Below are 19,898 nucleotides of genomic sequence, written 5' to 3'. Positions count from 1 at the left end.
AGACGTATTCCATGATGGATAAGTATGTGCCTGTATTTTTCAGCACTGAGGACACCATTAATCCTGACTAGTGTTGAGCGAACTTCTGTTTTCAAGTTCGGCGTACAAGGTTCGGGATATCTAAGAATTCCGTTATGGATTCCGCTAACACGGACCATAAGTTATCGTCCGTGGTAGCGGAATCCATAATGGAATTCTTCTTGTATGCCGAACTTGAAAACAGCATTTTGCTCATTCCCTAATCCTGACCAAATACTTAACTTCATGCTTTGGAATCCATACACTGCTGACGTGTCAGCATTGTACAGGTATACGGATTCCATTGTACTGCAGGCATAGGAGCCACAGTGAGTGCTGTAGTGGCAGGAGCACACATCGTTGCTCCGGCAGATACAAGCACATCTAGTGCGCTATACTGGGCTTGAGCGGAAACAGGCAGAGGCGGGAGCAGCTATGTGCTATGCAGACCCACTCGCTCTGCTAAAAGCTCTGCACATAACATGGATACAGGGTCTCCTGCACCACATGGAGTGATAGGGGGAGCCAATGTCCTCTGTCAAGCCACGTACATACTGCAGTCGTTATTGATAACTCCAATTCCAGTTGTTGTGGCAGGAGCAGATTTGTATAATACAGCCCCAGTCTGGCCACTGATCTCATGGAACACCCATGATGAAAAGGTATTTCATTGTGCAGGAACTAGCATCCCTATTTCATCATCAACGTTGCTAGCATAGATTTCATTTTCTGGCTCACAGAGCTCCTGAAGATGCCTTTGCCTCTTAAATGGGTTTTCCACTTCCCCCATATAAGGATAGGTCATCAATATCAGATCAGCAGGGATCTGACTCCCGACACCCCTGCTGATCAGCTGTATGAAGAGAACGCAGAACTTGTGTGAGTGCCGCATTCTCTTTACAGTTTACCTGCTCGCTGTTGACAAGATGAAGGAGCTTTAATTACAGAGAATGCACTGATTCTGATATTGATGACCTGTCCTGTGGAAAACAGGAAACCTTTAATTTTGGCACATGGGATGCCAGCATAAGAAATGCCAGTCTTAATAAATCCCCCCAAATGTTTGGCAAATGTGGAGTGGAGGAGCTTAAGTAGCCTGCAGAGAAGTTATCAACCACAAATGCTCATTTAGCTAAATGAGATCAAATTCCTAAGGACACACTTTCTAGAAAAGGAGAGATTATATCCACAGAAAAGGGGGCAGGACCTGTCACCAATCCAAAAAATAATAATTTAGGACATTTGGCCATGCTTCCCTGAGTCACTTTATGAATATGCACCCCCCTGTTCTGCAGTAAGTTCCACCAAGAATTTTGGCACCGCATGTTAATTTAAAGTGACTAGTCACAGAGGTGTACTAAGTCACTTCTCTCAGATGATCTCCGTCACACAGCCTCCTGATGCAAAGTTATCTCACGAGAATTGGGACATTTCGCGATACCTCGCAGTACCACAGCTTCCAACAGGACTGCATCTCAGCCGCAGAGAAAAGTCCAACCACTGCAGAGAGGGTTCTTCGTATCTCTCACTGGTTTGGCTGATGCTGTCTCGTCGGAAGCTATGGTACAGAGTGGTCTCGGAAGATCACGCTGCATCAGGAGGCTGTGTGATGATGAACGTCATAGCGTGGAGAAACCTCCCCTGGTGTAAAAGAGAAGTGACTAGCCGGCCACAGATTGACATGTGTGGTGCCAGAAATGTCAAGGACTGAGAAACGGGGGGCGCATATTCATAAGTGAAAAGATGCCATGCTCACTTTTTTGGATTGGTGACAGGTCTTTAACCCTCATGGTTTTGGAGTGTATGTTCTGCAAGTATGCAAATTAGCTATTTAAAAAAAAAAGGTGAGCCTTCTATGCCACCAGATGTAAGATAGCTATCTGACATCTAAAGCAATGCTCAACCTTTTAAACAGACCTTGAGGCTTAACATGTATAATCGCTAAGCCAGTGCCTCATCTGCAGACAGCGGTTTCAAGTGAGAAGCCTCTGTCAGGATTCAGAGGTACTATTCAACACTTATTTTTTTCCCCAGAAAAAGAGCTGGTTCACATATATTTTTCCCAGCAGAGCATTGCCTGGCTTGTAGGACTCCTTACGCCTACTAGTCGCGCTCCATAAGGAGAAATTGTACCACCAGTGTACTGTAAATGGTTAATATAAAGCTTAAAGGGATTCGGTCACCAAGTTTTGGGCTATAGAGCTGCGGACATGCACGGCTAGATCGCCGCTAGCATGTCCGCAATATATCTGTCCTATAGGGCTGTGTGATTTTAATTTCTTTAAAAAAGGATTTTATAGATATGTAAATTAGTCTTGTATGTGTCCAAGGGCTGCACTAACCTTCCTGGAGCCCAGCCGTGCCCGCCTGTGAAGGAGCCCAGCACCGCCTATGTCCTCCGAATCTCCTCCTTTCATCAACTATAGATTGCCGTAATCTCACGATGCGTGAGCTCGCGCATGCGCAGTTCTTTCCCTGAGGCTGATGCCAGCACAGGGAAAGAACACTATACCGGCACTGCGCATCGTGAGATTACGGCAATCTATAGTTGATGAAAGGAGGAGATTCAGAGGACATAGGCCCCTTGGACACATACAAGACTAATTTACATATCTATAAAATCATTTTTAAAAGAAAATAAAAGCACACAGCCCTATAGGACAGATATATTGCGGACATGCTAGCGGCGATCTAGCCGTGCATGTCCGTATCTCTATAGCCCAAAACTTGGTGACAGAATCCCTTTAAGAAAGTATTTATAGCAGATACATAAAATGACAAACTGCTAGTAAAAGATTAGAAAAATATTTTAATGATATGCAACACAATATAAAATGCAAACCTGTGTACAAAACTGTTTACCTGCCACTGTTCTAGTGTTTTCAGGAAATAAATTAAAACAGGCGCCTAAACAACTAAAAAGCAAAAAGGATAAAACGTTAGAAAATAATAGTATTAAACAATGAAAAGAAAAAAAAATAATATTAACATTATAGACAGTTTGTCTATCTTTATAAGGTCAGCACAGGAGCATTATTTTACAAAAGTACAGTTAAAAAAATAGATTATTTCTATGCAACTGAGATATAAGTCTATCTCTAACACTTGCAAATTAGGAAAAGTATTGATTTTCAAAAATATTACTTGAACGAGGTCTATTTGAAGGCAAAGGTGAAAACAGAACACAACTCGAGTCAAAACGTCTATTTTTGCACAGTAGACAAATAAAAATGTGAGATAATGAATGAAAAGGCACATTTTCCTACGATTATTCATGGAAAATGCATGGGTAGTAGTAGGGAGGTGAAACTCAACCCCCTTACTATGCGGTCGATTTATTATAAACTATTAAATTTATTAAATGGTAAGTTCACCGTTGCATAAAGTTTTAAATTTTTTTTTTTTTACACGATTCATTAAAATATAAAAGTATGAAATGAGATTAAAGCCATACCTGTGTAACCCTGTTTCCAAAAGACTGTATTAACCTACAGTAAAGACTTAATCATCTGAACGCGCAATATTTTGCCAAAATAAGGAATGGGAGAATCCTGTAGGCGTGATTGTTGCCTTCTTAAAAGGATATGTTCATCAAAGGAAAGTTGCTGTACGTTCCTACATACAGGGAATTGCATACACGACAACTCCCCAATATATTCCCATTATTACAACTGCGGCTGTTCTGAGCGGAATCAGCGGCGAAATAGAATAAACTCCTTCCTGGAGGCTTCTCTGTACGCCAGAAGCAGATTGTTTACTAAAATTGGGGAATATAGATGGCTATACAAATTGCAGCCTGCAATCTGCTGAGACATCTAAAGTGACTTGCTTCTCTAGCGCGCTCAGACTCAAAAATGGAAAAGACCTTAGATACTCGATCACTACAAAATGAAGGCAGGAAGTCGTTACGATTGCAAGCACTGCAACTTTTTGGTAATGTTTTCCCCTCACAAACGTACAAAACAACCGAATCATAAGGGGGTTTACCGTGCGCCTAAAAATCATTCCAACAAATCTTCTGAGACTAAAAGGCACTTCTCTCCAAAGAAAATGCACTAACCAAGCGGGATGCTGACAACAGCTTCTATGTGAATGTAAAATCAAACGTAAATGAATGGAAGCCACGTGCGAGTACTTTCCAGAAGCTGTACACGACAGTTCCCAGAGTTACTGATGTGATGCTGTGACCTTTGGATTACAGCTTAAGGCTACATGCACACGAACGTTGTTTGTTTCTGTTCCATTTTTTTTGCGAATAGGATGCAGACTCATTTCAACGGGTCCGCAAAAAATGTGTGCTGTCCGCATCACTTCAGTATGTCCGTTAAGTAGCCCCGCAAAAAAAAAAAAAATAGAACATGTCCTATTCCTGTCTGTTTTAGGCATTGTTACAATGGATCCGCAAAAAAAAAAAAAAACAACGGATGCACAATTTGCGGACCGCAAAACACATACGGTCGTGTGCATGTAGCCCAACACTGTTTTCCAGGCTCCCAAAATGAATGACCTATCCTCAGGACAGGCCATTGGTATCCGATCGCGAAGGGTCCAACACCCTGCAGCCTCCTTGAATGGAGCAGGAAGCACAGTGAATAAGTGTAGTGGCTGTGCTGGGTTACTCCCACTAAAGTGAATGCGAGCAGAGCTGCAGTAACCCAGCACGGCCCATACACGCTGTGCTTCCTGTTCCATTCACTAGTGCAAGGTGTCAGACCATCGCTGATCGGATATTAAAGATCTATCTTGCTCTTAAAAGTGGTTGTCTGGTTCCTGTGTATGGTATGTGAAGTTGGTTGAATCAATATTTCAGCCACCGCACTGTGGTGTCAATTCTATTTAGGACTGATTCACATGATGTGGTCAGCCCGGGAAACACAGTCCATGTGTCGGTTGCATCTTCCAGTCCAACCGTGGCTCCCCTGACCCGAACTGGCGGCATCACAGTGTTTCATGATAGTTCAAATGTGATCGCAGAGCTATGGTACTGTGCTGACATGACGGTATGAACACAGTACGACAGATCTGTGATCACATATGAACTATCATGAAACACTGTGATGCAGTCAGTTTGGGTCAGGGGAGTCGTGGTTAGCCCGGAAAATGCAACTGACACACAGTGTTTCCCGGGCCGATCACAGTTGTGTGAACTGGCCCTTACTATCCAGTTGGTGTGGTGTGTTGCTATTAGTGTTGAGCGAAGCAAGCTTTGGATGCTTCATCCGAAGTGCTTCGTTTAAGACTTCGGAATAATACTGTACGGGGATCCGTCTCTGCACAGTATTAGAATGTATTGGCTCCGATGAGCCGAAGTTTTGCGAAGTTGTGCGTAACTTTGCTGAATAACTTCTGTATTTGATTTTTTAAGTGGAAAACCACTTTAAAACTTGTAACTGAACTCGGCTTTGGTTCGGAGGTACTAGTCAGAACTGAAGCAGAGGTTGGTTTACAGAATTTATTCAGTGAAGTCACTCACAACTTCGCGAATAACTTACTTCGGCTCATCGGAGCCAATACATTCTAATCCTGTGCGGAGACGGATCCCTGTACAGTATTATTCCGAAGTTTTGAACAAAGCGACTTCAGATAAAGCATCTGAAGCTCACTTTGCTCAACACTAGTTGCTATCTCCTGGTTTAATAACTTGCCCGGGTGTCTACTCACTGCTTCACTAGCTGTGAACATACACAGTGTAAGAGGCCCATGTTAAAGGCCCGTCAATCAGCCAACAATAAGCAAACACTCATTTGTCAGCTAACTGGATATTTTATGCCAGCATAAAAATTATCCTTTGTAGAGGGCACATCACCCTGTATAATCAAGGGAAGAGCTGCTGACAAAAATGAAAACAACCAGAAACAATTCGATCGCTCATATGGCCATTGGTTTTGGCAGTTATCTAAAAGGTCCTTAAAGGGGTGGTCCATCTTAACGCATTTTTATTTTTAAATAAAACCCCCTACACACCCACCAGGACCTGTCCAGGGAAGATCACTTACCTTCTACCTGAAACTCGGTTCTGACTTCCTGGGTCCACCACTGTATTCACTGTGGTCCTCATTAGGGATGAGCAAATCAAAGAGAGTTCTTTTGTTGTAAGGGACTGTCCCCACTGCTGAAGAAGCTCCTCCCTGCCGCTTGATTGACAGTACCAGACATCTTGCCTGGCACCCGACAATCATGTGCCCGGTCTGAGTAGCGGCGCAAGAACAGAGGCTCTACTTCCAATACCGGAGCAGGGACTTCTGGAATGGACAAGAACACATACGCTGCTGCAGGGGTGACATGTCCCCAATTTCCCATCTCACTGGTTGGGAAGTATTTAAAAAATATATGAAGTTTGACGACGCTGTTAAATGAGCCTTGATCGCCACATGATACGCTTGTTGACGGGCTGAAATAGGGTCACATGAAAGGACTCTTAACTTCTCAATTCAACAGAATCAACTGGTCACACTTTTGAAAAAAAATGTAAAATTAAATTAAAAGGGAACTGAAAAAAAAAAAAATCTCTTCTTACACAGTTTTAACCTATAATTACGCACAATCACTCACATCTAGCAAATGTATTTCCGATATAACCCTGCCATTCACCAAGCACAAAATTCTCAACATGTTCTAATAAGCAACACGACACCTTGGATCTGGCCACAACATAAAGGCACATTCAAGATTTAGAAAATGGTTATGTGCTGCAATATCTTCTAAATTAAACTATATTTGTGATTGTTTCTTTCTACTTTCGATGCCACGGAAATCAAACACTGTTAAGGCCAGTGGTATTTTATGTAAACGTAAGATCACTTCAAAAGTCAAACGCTAAATGTACAGAAACTACCGTAAATGCTGTAATCTAGATGGACAGCCCTCGATCAAACACCACCTTCAAAACAGAACTTGGTGGCGACGGCTTATTGCCTGTCGGAACAGAAGGGATGAAATCCAACTTGCCGACGCTTCTTTCTACTGATGTCTGCAACTGGAAATCCACAATAGATGCTCGGCAGGTCCCGAGGAAATTGGCTCAGCCCACATTCCTCTATGATGTACCTTTACTATGCAGATCAGAAGTAAGTGGCTTTTCGGCTGCGCTCGCATCTCCGGATATGGCATTACAGGATTCTCTAGTTTACCACCGGATTCCCATTGACTGTATTGGGGTCCATCGGTTGCGTTGTGCCATTTATGCCCCATCAGTGTCGGAGATGTGAACGCAGCCTTAAGAGTGAATTTTGTATAGAACTGAGCCTGTATCGCTGTGGAAGAAAAAGCAAATACTCCTTTAAAAAGGAATATGATCTTTGACAGATTGCTCTCAGTGACTCTTCAGTAAACCGCCACTTTAATAGGTGGATTACTAAAAGTTATTAAATACATCAAGTACTCCACACGCGTCTTTAACACCAAGACAACTAAACTAACATTACAACGACACATATTCCAGTTTTACCTATCCACAAACGCTGCTATTACAAGTGATTATTACATCGATTTTTGGCAAAATCCTTCTGCTTTAGAACGTCCAAAAATAAAGAAAAAACTTATTTTTCTATGATATATCATTTTTAGGCTAGACCTCCATTAATATCTAGTACTTTGTCTATTGCTCTGGTTTGCATTTTAGCCACAAAAAGTGCTAAAGGAATAAGGCAGGGCTGGATAGAACGACAGCTTCTTATTACAGCAAATAAGGTTTGCACAACTCTTCTAGCAATCTAAAGGGTTGGGAAATATATCCCTAAGGAAAAGTACTCAAGCGACTAATAGTTGAGTATACAATCTCCTACTCTTTTTAAACCAAGTCACAACTCTTTCATTTAGTTCCTGAAGACGCCATCCATCCACTTTCCACAACCCTAACTCCATAAACACGCACCATACAGAGCTCAGAGGTCCAGTATAGGATAATCCTTACAGAAGATACAGATTACAATTTAGATCCGGAGATACTAAAATAAGCATTGCCGAAGGACAGCATTAACCTTTAAACTGTCCGCTAGATTAAACCTCTCTCATAGCCAGACCTCATACATTTTTGGTTGCATATTTCCAAACATGTTCTCCTTTCAGTAAGGCCGCATGTTAAAGAAGCCAACACTGGTGGGAGACTCCTTTACGGTGACTGTGATGAGATTGGCAGTGACATCGGTCACAAAAACATGCTCAAGCAGACTACGAGCTGGCTTCCAGTCTTGGCTAGCTTGGACAGACATATCTTGGCTGGAAAGTGATGAATCATGGTCAGAGTCCAGGCTGCTATCATCTCCGGTGCTTAGCTCAGCTAGATCCTTGCGAGGCTCTGCCTGCTGTCCTCTCTCGACAGTAGAGACCTCTCTTGTGGATACTGGAAGTCCGGTCCTTACTTGACTTATCCCTCCGCTTTTTCTACTCATTTTATCTGTCTTATTATCTGTAGACATCCCATGTGAAGGAGGATTAGGTTTTTTTTGTGGAAGTGTGTTATTTTTCTGAGACGCGTGCACATTTAGCGCTCCTGCACTTTGTCCACCTTGAGTTTTGTTCTGAAGATTCAAAGTCTGGGCGCTTTCTCGGTTAGATATTCCAGGCCTCGGTGCAGACTGGTTGATCGGTGGATTTGTGTGCTCCTCGCTATCATTAAGTTTTACAGTTTTAAGAGCAGATGGGCCAAGATCAATTTGCATTTTGGAGGCACTTTTGGATTCTTGAGTCTGACAGCTTCGTTTGGAAAGCAATGCAGAATTCATCGGCCTCCTGCCTGCCTGAGGGTTGTTTTGGGCTATTCGGTTCATATAATGCACAATTGAGCTCTGCCAGCTTAGGTTTCTGGAAGAATTCCCATTGGGATGGATAGGAGAATTTTTAGCAATGTTGGAAAGCAATTCTGCAGATAAGTTACCCTGTCTGTTATAGCTGGAAGCAGATAGGTCTTTGGAATGGGATTTTAGAGTGGAGAATGCTTGTGCATTAAGACCAGCCTGTAATTTTTCAGCTGCACTTTTAGGTCCCGGCTTCGCTCCCTTGGTCCTTCTAGGGATCTTCTGATCAGGAAGCAATGGTTTTCTTCCCCTCTTCTTGCGAAGTTGCTCTTTTAAATCTGGCCTTACTACCACGGCTTGTGCTTTTTTCTGTGGAACGGGGTGGGAATCTCGTGGTCTCGGACAGTGTGGAGTTTCTGCATCACTGTCATCTGAGGAGGAGGAAGATGAAGATGAAGACGAGGAGGAGGAAGATGAATTAGAAGAGGAGGATGAGGAAGAAGAGCTGCTCGACTTGGGTTTGGGTGGCACTTCTGACTCCTATTGAAAACAAATTCAAAATGTAATTAAAAAATGAGCTAAATGCAAAAAAAAAAAAAAATGAAGTTTTAGAATGACACATTACTACTAAATGGGGACATCGTTTTCGCATACATCTTAACTATTGGCTACTTCTTACCCATTCATTTTATTATTTGAAAAGACAAATGCAAGAGGACGGCAAATGTAGTCCGCACAAGGTAGTATTACGGAGTTAAAGGCACTCAAGTATGCTGCAATATGGTGCCTATGAAGACTAATTGAGTAGGAGATGTATACTTTGTTTTTTATACACTAATGAACTTTCAGTCAGTCCCTTGATAGCTTATAGGCAGTTAAAAAGTAGCACTGTATATAAGCTATAAGGCTGTAGACAATGGGGCAAATCTGCATGCAATCACATGAAAAGTAAGGGTAGGTTCACAAAGAGTTAGGCCTTATTCACACAATGTTTGGTCAGTGATTTCCATCAGTGATTGTGAGCAAATACTACGTGCTTCTCTAAATACAGAACAGGTGCAGATCTTTCCCTTCTACCTTATGTCAATGTAGGCTCCAATCCTGGTTTTGGCTCAAAATCACGGATGGAAAATCACTGACCAAACACGGACGTGTGAATAAGGCTTTATTTGAAGGTGATCTTTCAGCCAAAGCCAGAAGTGGATTCAGTAGGAAGAAAGTCCTTACTTTATATATCCGATTGCTTTCAAATCCACTTCTGATTTCGGCTGAAAAACCTGCAGGAAAATATGCCTCAAAACCTCCTCCCAAAAACTCTGTGTGAACTTACCTAAGGGTACCTGCACTAGGGTGTAGGTTTACAAACAATTTCTGCATGAATATAAAAAAAGCAAAGTGTACCTGAGATTGGTCTAGTCTCATACACTTTGCTGGTACTGTATAAGGCCTCATGCACACGGCTGTTATTTTGGTCCGCGTCCGAGCCGCACATTGTGCGGCTCGGGAGCGGACCCATTCACTTCAATGGGTCCGCATCCGTTGCTCCGTTCCGCGGCCCCGCAAAAAAAAAAATATAACAAAACGGACAAGAATAGCCAGTTATATCAATGGCCGCCCGTTCCGTTCTGCAAATTGCGGAAGGCACACGGGCGGCTTCCGTTTTTTGCGGATCCGCGGTTTGCGGACCGCAAAAAACAGCACGGTCGTGTGCATGTAGCCTTACGCTGAAGTTTTTCCACACGAAAATCTGCAATGCATGCAGGAACCCTAAGACTGCTACTGAATGCTTATATTTATCCTGGGCAACACACAGAATGAACCGCCAGACCCAACAATAAGAAGAAAATTGGTGAGGGTGGAGGGAAGTTAAAATGGAATTTCCACCATAGAGGTTTATAGTACACCCACCTCTGGGACCCACAAATACGCACATTTGGGGTTATTTATCAAACCGGTGTAAAGTAGAATTGGTTCAGTTTCCCAAAGTAACCAATCAGATTCCACCTTTCATTTTTGACTGCCCCTTTGGAAAATGAAAGGTGGAATCTGATTGGTTGCTATGGGCAACTAAGCCATTTCTACTTTACACCAGTTTGATAAATGACCCCAATAAACTTTATGGGTGGGATACCCATATTTGTACCTATTGAAAAATCCAACAGGTCCAATCCCCCCCCCCCCCCCCCCACATGGAGGGTCTTGAGACCCCTATACACATTAGACAGCCAGCAACTTCTAAGTCCCATTTCTATATCAAAATGAATACTGTAAAAGACACTCACAACATTTTTACGTGGTCTCCCACGTGGTCTTTTTCCTCTTCTTCGGTTTCGCAGCTCTTTTTCCTGTTCCCTGGAAAATAGAAAAATTGCAAGGACGTTATAAAAACATAAGGGTACGTCTACATCGCAATTTTGGCCACTACAGCTACTGCGTGACCAAAGATCCCAGTGTAGTGCGGCTACCATAGGAATGAATGCGGTTGCATCGCCACCAGCACCTCTGCAGCGACTGTGACACACAAACCGCAAAAAATCCAGTAGTGTTGGATTTTTTGTGATTCAAGCATCACAGTAAACGTGAAAATCACTTTGCTACCCTATCCATTTCTATAGCAGTACCGATACACTGCGATCTTTGGTCGCACGACAGCTGTCAAGGCCGTACCAGAATATGTACAAAAATGTGAAAAAGAGTCTCTTACCTCTTCTGGAATGCCAAAAGAAGTCGCGGATCAAGAATGTTTTCCTCTGGTTCCCAACTATTGTGTCTGCGCAAAACAAGCAAATGTTACGGCTTACATACAACCCAAATTACCAGATTCAGGGGTTAACCCTGCTTATACCAAGCCTAAAACTCATACAAATGTCACATTACAACTGAGGCCTACACATAATTTTGATAAATCTAGACAGTGCAAAGTTTTCCTCTTTTCATAAAAACTGACCATGGGTCCTCTTGCACAGACGGAGGACGATTGCCTCTCTCTCACTCTTCGATCTACTCATGGTTTCAGTTTCAAAACGGCCTACTTTAAGGCCGCTTTCCCTTTGTTAGTAGTTTTCATCAGTATTTGCGAGCCAAAGCCAAGAGCGAGTCCAAAACACAGAACTACAAACCTTTCCATTATACTTTTTCTATGTGTTTTCCCCCCCTGGTTTTGGCGTACAAACATGGATGCCAAATACTGACCATGTGAACGTGGCCTCAGGCTATATTCACATGACAGTGATGAAAAATGGCCGTTAAGAACTGTAAAACGTTCCATTCTCATGGTTCATGGATGCCTTTCTGAAATGGACAATAAAAACGGCCCCTTGACTTGTATGGGGGCTATCGGGCTGTGAAAAAGGACAAAACAGTACATGTTGGTCTCATGCACACGACCACGCTGTGTTTAGTGGTTCGCTAAATACGAATGCCGTCAGTGTGTGCGTTACACAATTTGCAGAATGGGCCACCCATAATAGAAATGTCTATTCTTGTCCGAAAAATGGACAAGACTAGGATGTGTTCTATTCTTTTTGTGGGGCCAAGGAACAGAGCAACGGATGCGAACAGCACACAGAGTCCTGTCCGCATCTTTTGCGGAGCCATTGAAGCGAATTGGTCCTATACGAGGCACAGAAAATGCAGCTCGGATGCGGACCCAAACAACGTTCGTGTGCATGAGGCCTTAGGCTGGGTCTCCACGTTCCGGTTTTCTGACGGTGTGGATCATAGTATCATCAGAAAACCCCAGCTGTACTGTCTGCCAGTTATTATAGATGTTCGCACACCACAATGTAACCATAGGCTGAGGTTTTGGCTGACTTTGCACACCTCGATGTACAGATATGCCTCTGCCTGGGCTGGGCCCACCCCCCCATCTGCAGGAGGTGTCAGCTGTAACATAAAGCTGAAAATGATATCAGCACCATCTACAATTCCGGCACTTTTAGGCCCTTAGATTCCACGTCCAATAGCGACTGAGGCATCAAAGGACTTTCACAAACAGTGGGCACCGTTACCCCACCAGTGCTGATGGGTTGTCATGGCAGCCGGAGGCCAAGAGCTGGCCATACACTCTCCACAGCCGTCAGCCATTCCTCCCGACACCCCCATACATATGCAAGTTAAGGCCTGGGCCTATATTCTGGGAAAACCATTGATCATGCATGTTGTCATTCTGATCTTTCCTTCCCCAATACCTGCTATTGGGCGTGGGGGCGTGGATACCCTTAAAAAAAGGATATCACAGTTGGAGTTACAGGTGCCCAAATAATAATGCTACAGAAAAATGTAACTCGTTCTGCAAAATAAACTGCCACCATGCAGCAGAAACGTCAAGGAAAAATAACATAAGAGGCTTTGGCCCTCAGAACGCCGGGACTAAAAACCTAAACTATAAAACTGAAAAAACACACAGCAGGGTCCTGAAGTGTAAATCGGCCAGGTACTTAAAGGGTTAATTTTTGCAATACTCCTGCCATTCCGTTTGCCAGCAAGGAGGGGGAAAAACACACACGTGACGATGGCGGGCCCTGTGCTACCTGCCAGCAGCTTTACTTTCTGTTTTGGCCTCATGCATGCAACAGCTGCCACAGTCTCCACCGGGGGAAACGAGAGCGAATGGCAAAGGGGCGTTCCCGAGGGTCACGACAATTAAGACGTTTAGTGTAAGCCCCCAGGTGGCAGATTTTTAGCTCCAGACAAAAAGATCTGCAGCATTTTACAGCACCAACAACCTGGATGAGATTTAAACAGATCACTTCTACACGCTGCCTAAAAAACCCACCGACATGCCAATTTAATGATACAGCTTTCAGCCTTTCGCAATGCATAGAGTGAAATCCACATGGAATTTAAAGGGATTGTTCACCCCTGGGATCCTCTTCTATAGCCCCCCAGGGGTAATTATCAGGGATGAGCCAATCGACTTCAGATGAAACGTCCAAAGTCGATTCGCATAAAGCTTCGTTCTAATACTGTACGTAAAGTATTGGCTCCGATGAGGTGAAGTTATTGCTTCGCGAAGTCTCGTGAGATAAGATCATTTGTACTGTAAAAAAACATTTCCCAAACTCGGGTTCGGTTCCACGTTTAGCTTTTTCTGAATGGTTACCATGGCTGCAAGGACGCTAAAGTCCTGGCAGCCATGGTAAATTGTAGTGGGGAGCGGGGGAGCAGTATACTTACCGTCCGTGCGGCTCCCGGGGCGCTCCAGAGTGACGTCAGAGCGCCCCATGCGCATGGATGACGTGTCCATGCGACACGTCATCCATGAGCGTGGGGGGCCCTGACGTCACTCTGGAGCGCCCGGGGAGCCGCACGGACGGTAAGTATACTGCTCCCCCGCTCCCCACTACACTTTACCATGGCTGCCAGGACTTTACCGTCTTGTCAGCCATGGTAACCATCAGAAAAAAGCTAAACGTCGGATCCGGCAATGCGCCGAAGCGACGTTTAGCTTAAGGCCGGATCCGGATTAATGCCTTTCAATGGGCATTAATTCCGGATCCGGCCTTGCGGCAAGTGTTCAGGATTTTTGGCCGGAGCAAAAAGCGCAGCATGCTGCGGTATTTTCTCCGGCCAAAAAACGTTCCGGTCCGGAACTGAAGACATCCTGATGCATCCTGAACGGATTTCTCTCCATTCAGAATGCATTAGGATAAAACTGATCAGGATTCTTCCGGCATAGAGCCCCGACGACGGAACTCTATGCCGGAAGAAAAGAACGCAAGTGTGAAAGAGCCCTAAGTCAGAAGAGAATCAGGTAAGTAAGATTACAACGTTTCCAGCCACCCTGGAGATCTCCGGGGGTTGAACAACCCCTTAAAGGGGGTCATCTGCTCTTCAGCAAATGGTCCTTTGCTGACTTCATTCATTTTTCCATCACATTATACACTGCTTGTTTTCATGCCTTACGACCACCTTGTAAACCATCAGTGGTGGTCGTGCTTGCACAGTATAGGAAAAAGTGGCGACCGCAACTATAGGAGCGCAAACACAGGAGTGCAAGCGCAGCGGCTTCTGTCCTGCCACCTCATATCTGCGCTACAGCGGTGGCCGTAACCATGGAAACGAGCAAAGTGTCGTGACGGGAAGAAAAAAAATGAATCCAGGCAGCAAAGGAGGCTATATGGACAATCACAGTACATTAGTAAGTGCCTTGTAGTCACTTTCTCTACAATCAGCTGTTGTGAAACTACAACTCCCAGCATGCACACGCACTCTGCTCCGGTGTACACAGGGTCTATGCATTTACATGACGTATACAGTATACGGGGCGGATAGACACCTATAGAGGGGGTGTGCTCAGCCTCTGATAGTGAGGCCGATCTGATTGCACCGACAGTGACCGATAAGCGGGGTCAGAAGTCATATCTGGGCGGGTAAACAACATGGGTGCCAAACAAAAGCGGTGGGTACTCACTTGGAGGACCAGCCCCTCCACTTCACCAGGTATTCGGAGGTGCCCTGCAGGGGAAACACAAGTTGAGGGTCACTAGTTGATATTGGGCGGGGCATCAGACTGGGGGTAACAACAGTGGGCGACGTTACCTTCCGCAGCCTCTTGCTCAGGATGCACTCCGCCGCGAAAACCTGCTCCCCGACAGCGCTCAGCTCCTCCATGGCTCCCGCGGGTGGGCGCGGCGTACCCCGGGATTTCGTCGTGTGTGTTGTTTTTTTTTAATTAGTCTTTCTCCACACGACTGACGACGAACAACACACCCGGACACAAAGCCAGTGCGGGAGCGAGCGGAGGTGCGCGCCTCTTCTTCCCCGGCGACCAATAGGAGAGCGCGATACAGCGAGGCAGCCCAGCGCTAGTTGTGAGAGGGCAGCTGACTGAGCGCCTCATTTACATAAACCCGCCCACATTCCAGAAAGTAGTAGCGGTCTCTGAGCTGCGAGGGCTTGGGGAACGAGCGATGGCGGCGGGATGGGGAGGAGGCGAAGCGTCTCCTCAGAAAGCGGCACTCGGCGTCAGTCTCCACACACAAGTTATGGGCGGGTGTAGGTGGTTGACAGGGGCTTAGTTTTGTCAGTTTTTTGGCAATGTGCATCCTATACAAAAGCTGAGGTAAAAGTCCAGCGAAATGGCAGAATTTGGGCAAAACTTGATTGAAAAGTGAACGTAAGGGGCGTAGCTGTAGGTGAAGCGGGGGGCTCGTCCGGGAGAAAGACTGAAAGATTTTATTTTTAGTAGGGATCGACCGATTGTCGGAAGTACCGATATTATTGGCCGATATTCAGGATTGTGTACATTATCGGCATCTAACCTTGCCGATATACCGATAATGCGTATATAGCGAGTGCTAGTGAGCACTTCCATTATGGAAGCGCGCACTAGTATACATCGGGAGTGGGGAAGAAGCGCAGCAAGCGCTTCTGATACCCTCCCTGGTCTTCTTTGATGGGGCCCGCGCTGCACTGTCCTGACCCCGTACAGCATCAGGACGTACGCTGTCAGGTGACAGTGCAGAGCGGGCCGGAGGACACAGGGGAGCGAGACGCCGGAGAGGTGAGGAGTTTTTTATTTTAGTCATCTGAGGTCTGATAGGGGTTAATAAATAGCTGATCTGAGGTCTCATAGGGGTTAATAAAGGTCTGATAGGGGTTAATAAATGGCTGATCTGAGGTCTGATAGGGGTTAATCAAGTCAGTGAGGAGGGGGGATGGTGTGGAAATTTGGCATTTGGCACTAGTATATTATAAATGTAAATTATAAATTGACTACCAACTAAGGGCTTTATTAATTTATAATGTACTAGTGCCAAATGCAAATTTCCACCACCTCAGCGACCAACTAATTTATATCTCATAATATATATTATATTATCGGCTATCAGCCTGAAAGTTTACAGATTATCGGTATCGGCTGTAAAAAATCAATATCAGTTGATCCCTAATTTTTAGGGCCCTCTCAAAAGTATAAGGACCAGTTGAAATACACGTGTATTTCATTTATTTATTTTCCGCAAAAAAGTGTTCAATACAAAGCTGACTTTTCAGCTTGAGGTTTTTTTTTTAAAAGGGTTATCCAACACCTAAAATGCCTTGGCACCTCATACAAGTTATACTTACCTGGCGCCCCCGGCGTACCTAATGCCCGCATGGCTACCACTGCATCTCCCCGTCGTACGGATCAAAATATGTGGGAGGGCAGCCAATAGCAGTCCACAACAGGGACGAGCATCACCCACGGCAAATCTGTGCACAAAATACACATGGACTTTCATGGAGCAGTTTTTTCTGCTTCCTATTTATTTCAATAGGAGTTTCAGTGTTGATTCTGCCCCAAAATAGGGTGCGCTGCTTCTTTTTTTTTTTTTACACCTTGCTTCCCTTTGAAATGAATGGGAGGCTGTTTTGAGTTTTTTTGTTTTTTAGCCAATTTGATCCTGATTTTGAGGCAGAAACACTCCAAAATTTGCACCAAAAAACTGTGAACTGGCCCTTAGGCTCATGTAGACGACCGTAGTGTTTTGCGGTGCGCAAATTGTGGATCTGCAAAACACTGATACCAGACGTGTGTGTTCCGCATTTTGCGGACTGCACATGGCGGCCCTATGACAGAAATGACTATTCTTGTCCGCGATTGTATGGGGGGGGGGGGGGCTGTTCAAAAATTTGCTGTGGAGCCCAGTCAGTTCTAGCTACGCCACTGGTGAAATCTGTTGTCAGACTGTCAAAAATGTGATAGGCCAGTTAGTAGTCCACCAATACAATAGTCATGGGCAAAAAAAATATTTGAGACACAAATTTGGGTTTTTATGAAGTTTGTTGCTTCAGGTTTGATGGAGGCAGTTTGCGTTATATCTGGATTGTTATGAAGAGTCATTAGATAAATAAACATATAATGTGTTGGCAGATAAGAACCATTTGGCCCATCTAGTCTGCCCAATATACTGAATACTATGAATAGCTCCTGGCCCTATCTTATATGAAGGATAGCCTTATGCCTATCCCATGCATGCTTAAACTCCTCCACTGTATTTGCAGCTACCACTTCTGCAGGAAGGCTATTCCTTGCATCCACTACTCTCAGTAAAGTAATACTTCCTGATATTACTTTTAAACCTTCGCTCCTCTAATTTAAAACTATTTCCTCTTGTAGCAGTTTTTCTTCTTTTAAATATTCTCTCTTTTACCTTGTTGATTCCCTTAATGTATTTAAAAGTTTCTATCATATCCCCGCTGTCTCGTCTTTCTTCCAAGCTATACATGTTAAGGTCCTTTAATCTTTCCTGGTAAGTTTTATCCTGCAATCCATGTACTAGTTTAGTAGCTCTTCTCTGAACTCTCTCTAGAGTATCTATATCCTTCTGGAGATATGGCCTCCAGTACTGCGCACAATACTCCAAATGAGGTCTCACCAGTGTTCTGTACAGCGGCATAAGCACTTCACTCTTTCTACTGCTTATACCTCTCCCTATACATCCAAGCATTCTGCTGGCATTTCCTGCTGCTCTATGACATTGTCTGCCTACCTTTTTAAGTCTTCTGAAATAATGACCCCTAAATCCCCTTTCCTCAGATACTGAGCTTAGGACTGTATCACTGATTTTATATTCTGCTCTTGGGTTTTTACGCCCCAGGTGCATTATCTTGCACTTATCAACAGAAAATTTTAGTTGCCAGATTTTTGACCATTCCTCTAGTTTTCCTAAATCCTTTTCCATTTGGTGTATCCCTCCAGGAACATCAACCCTGTACAAATCTTTGCCATCAGCAAAAAGACACACCTTACCATTGAGGCCTTCTGCAATTTCGCTGATAAAGATATTAAACAATATGGGTCCCAGAACAGATCCCTGAGGTACCCCACTGGTAACAAGACCATGGTCTGAATATACTCCATTGACTACAACCCTCTGTTGTCTGTCCCTCAGCCACTGCCTAATCCATTCAACAATATGGGAGTCCAAGCCCAAAGACTGCAATTTATTGATGAGCCTTCTATGTGGGACAGTATCAAAAGCCTTACTAAAGTCTAGATAAGCGATGTCTACTGCACCTCCGCCATCTATTTTAGTCACCCAATCATACCAAACTAATCTTATTGATTTTTTTTGATCTCCCTGAAGTAAACCCATGCTGTTTTTCATCTTCAATGTTCCACAATCCTCTCCTTAATTCAGACTTGCCATTAAAGGGGTTATTGCACGAAAAATATTTTACAGTCTTCAAAACAGCACCTGGATCTGAATACTTTTGTAATTGCGTGTTATTAAGGCTTCCTGCACATGAATGGTTTGTTTTTTTTCTTCCCGTTTACGTTCTGTCTTTTGCAATACGTATACACAACCATTCATTTCAATGGATCCGCAAAATAAACGGCAGGTACTTCGTATGCCTTCCATTTCCATTCAAAGATAGAACATGTCCTATTATTGTCCGCATAACAGACAAGGATAGTACTGTTCTATTAGGGGAGAGATGTTACATTCTGCAAAAAACGGAATGCACACTAATGTCATCTGTATTTTTTGCGGATCCATATTTTACGGACCACAAAATACTGAAAAAGCCATGCGGTTGTGTGAAGGAGGCGTAATCCCTTAAGGACCCTGCCATTTTTCACCTTAAAGGGGTTCTGCACTTTCATTTAACTGATGATCATCAGCTTCTGATCTGCGGGGATCCGACACCCGGGACCCCCGCCGATCAGCTGTTTAAGAAGGCAGCAGCGCCGCGGCCTTCTCACTGTTTACCGCCGGCCCACTGACGTCACGATTAGTATCAACTAGCTTTTTTTCAGGACCAGTTCAGTTATGAAGTCACTGTTCTGGGGCTTACATATTAGAACCAACCCATGAATCGCCCCCTTTTAGAAACTACACCCCTCAAGCTATTCAAAACTGATTTTACAAACTTTGTTAACCCTTTAGGTGCCCCACGAGAATTAAATGGGAATGACATTTTTAAAACTTCACTTTTTTTAACAGATTTTAATCTATTTCTTTTCTGCAGCACATCAAGGGTTAACAGCAAAACAAAACTCAAAATCTATTACCGTGAATCAGGAGTTTACAGAAACACCCCATGTGTGCTCAAAAACTGATGTATGGGCGCACAGCATGCTTCAGAGTGGAAGGAGCACCATATGGCTTTTGGAGAGCGGATTTAGCTGGAATGGTAATTGGGAGCTATGTCGCA

The 19,898-nt window shown here is 44.1% G+C and overlaps 1 protein-coding gene across 2 annotated transcripts; it reads right to left on the bottom strand.

Moving 5' to 3' along the window:
* Window positions 1–2,789: 2,789 nt before the first annotated feature.
* Window positions 2,790–15,508, bottom strand: CBX2 (chromobox 2). Of its 2 annotated transcripts, XR_005779436.1 has the most exons (6): window positions 15,297–15,508; window positions 15,169–15,212; window positions 11,458–11,523; window positions 11,036–11,105; window positions 7,966–9,293; window positions 2,790–2,800 (listed from the first exon to the last, which is right to left on the bottom strand). XR_005779436.1 is itself a non-coding variant. In XM_040434817.1 (5 exons), exons 1-5 carry the CDS (start codon window positions 15,366–15,368, stop codon window positions 8,082–8,084), a joined length of 1,464 nt encoding a protein of 487 aa, XP_040290751.1. In that variant the 5' UTR covers window positions 15,369–15,508; the 3' UTR covers window positions 5,965–8,081. The 2 variants fall into 2 exon arrangements, 1 of the variants encoding a protein (XP_040290751.1); XM_040434817.1 differs by lacking the exon at window positions 2,790–2,800 and having other exon boundaries at window positions 5,965–9,293.
* Window positions 15,509–19,898: the final 4,390 nt, after the last annotated feature.

Source organism: Bufo bufo, chromosome 6 (assembly GCF_905171765.1).
Source record: "Bufo bufo chromosome 6, aBufBuf1.1, whole genome shotgun sequence".
NCBI lineage: Eukaryota > Metazoa > Chordata > Amphibia > Anura > Bufonidae > Bufo > Bufo bufo.
Note: the sequence above shows the minus strand (reverse complement) of the source record. Positions and strands in the feature narration are given on the sequence as shown.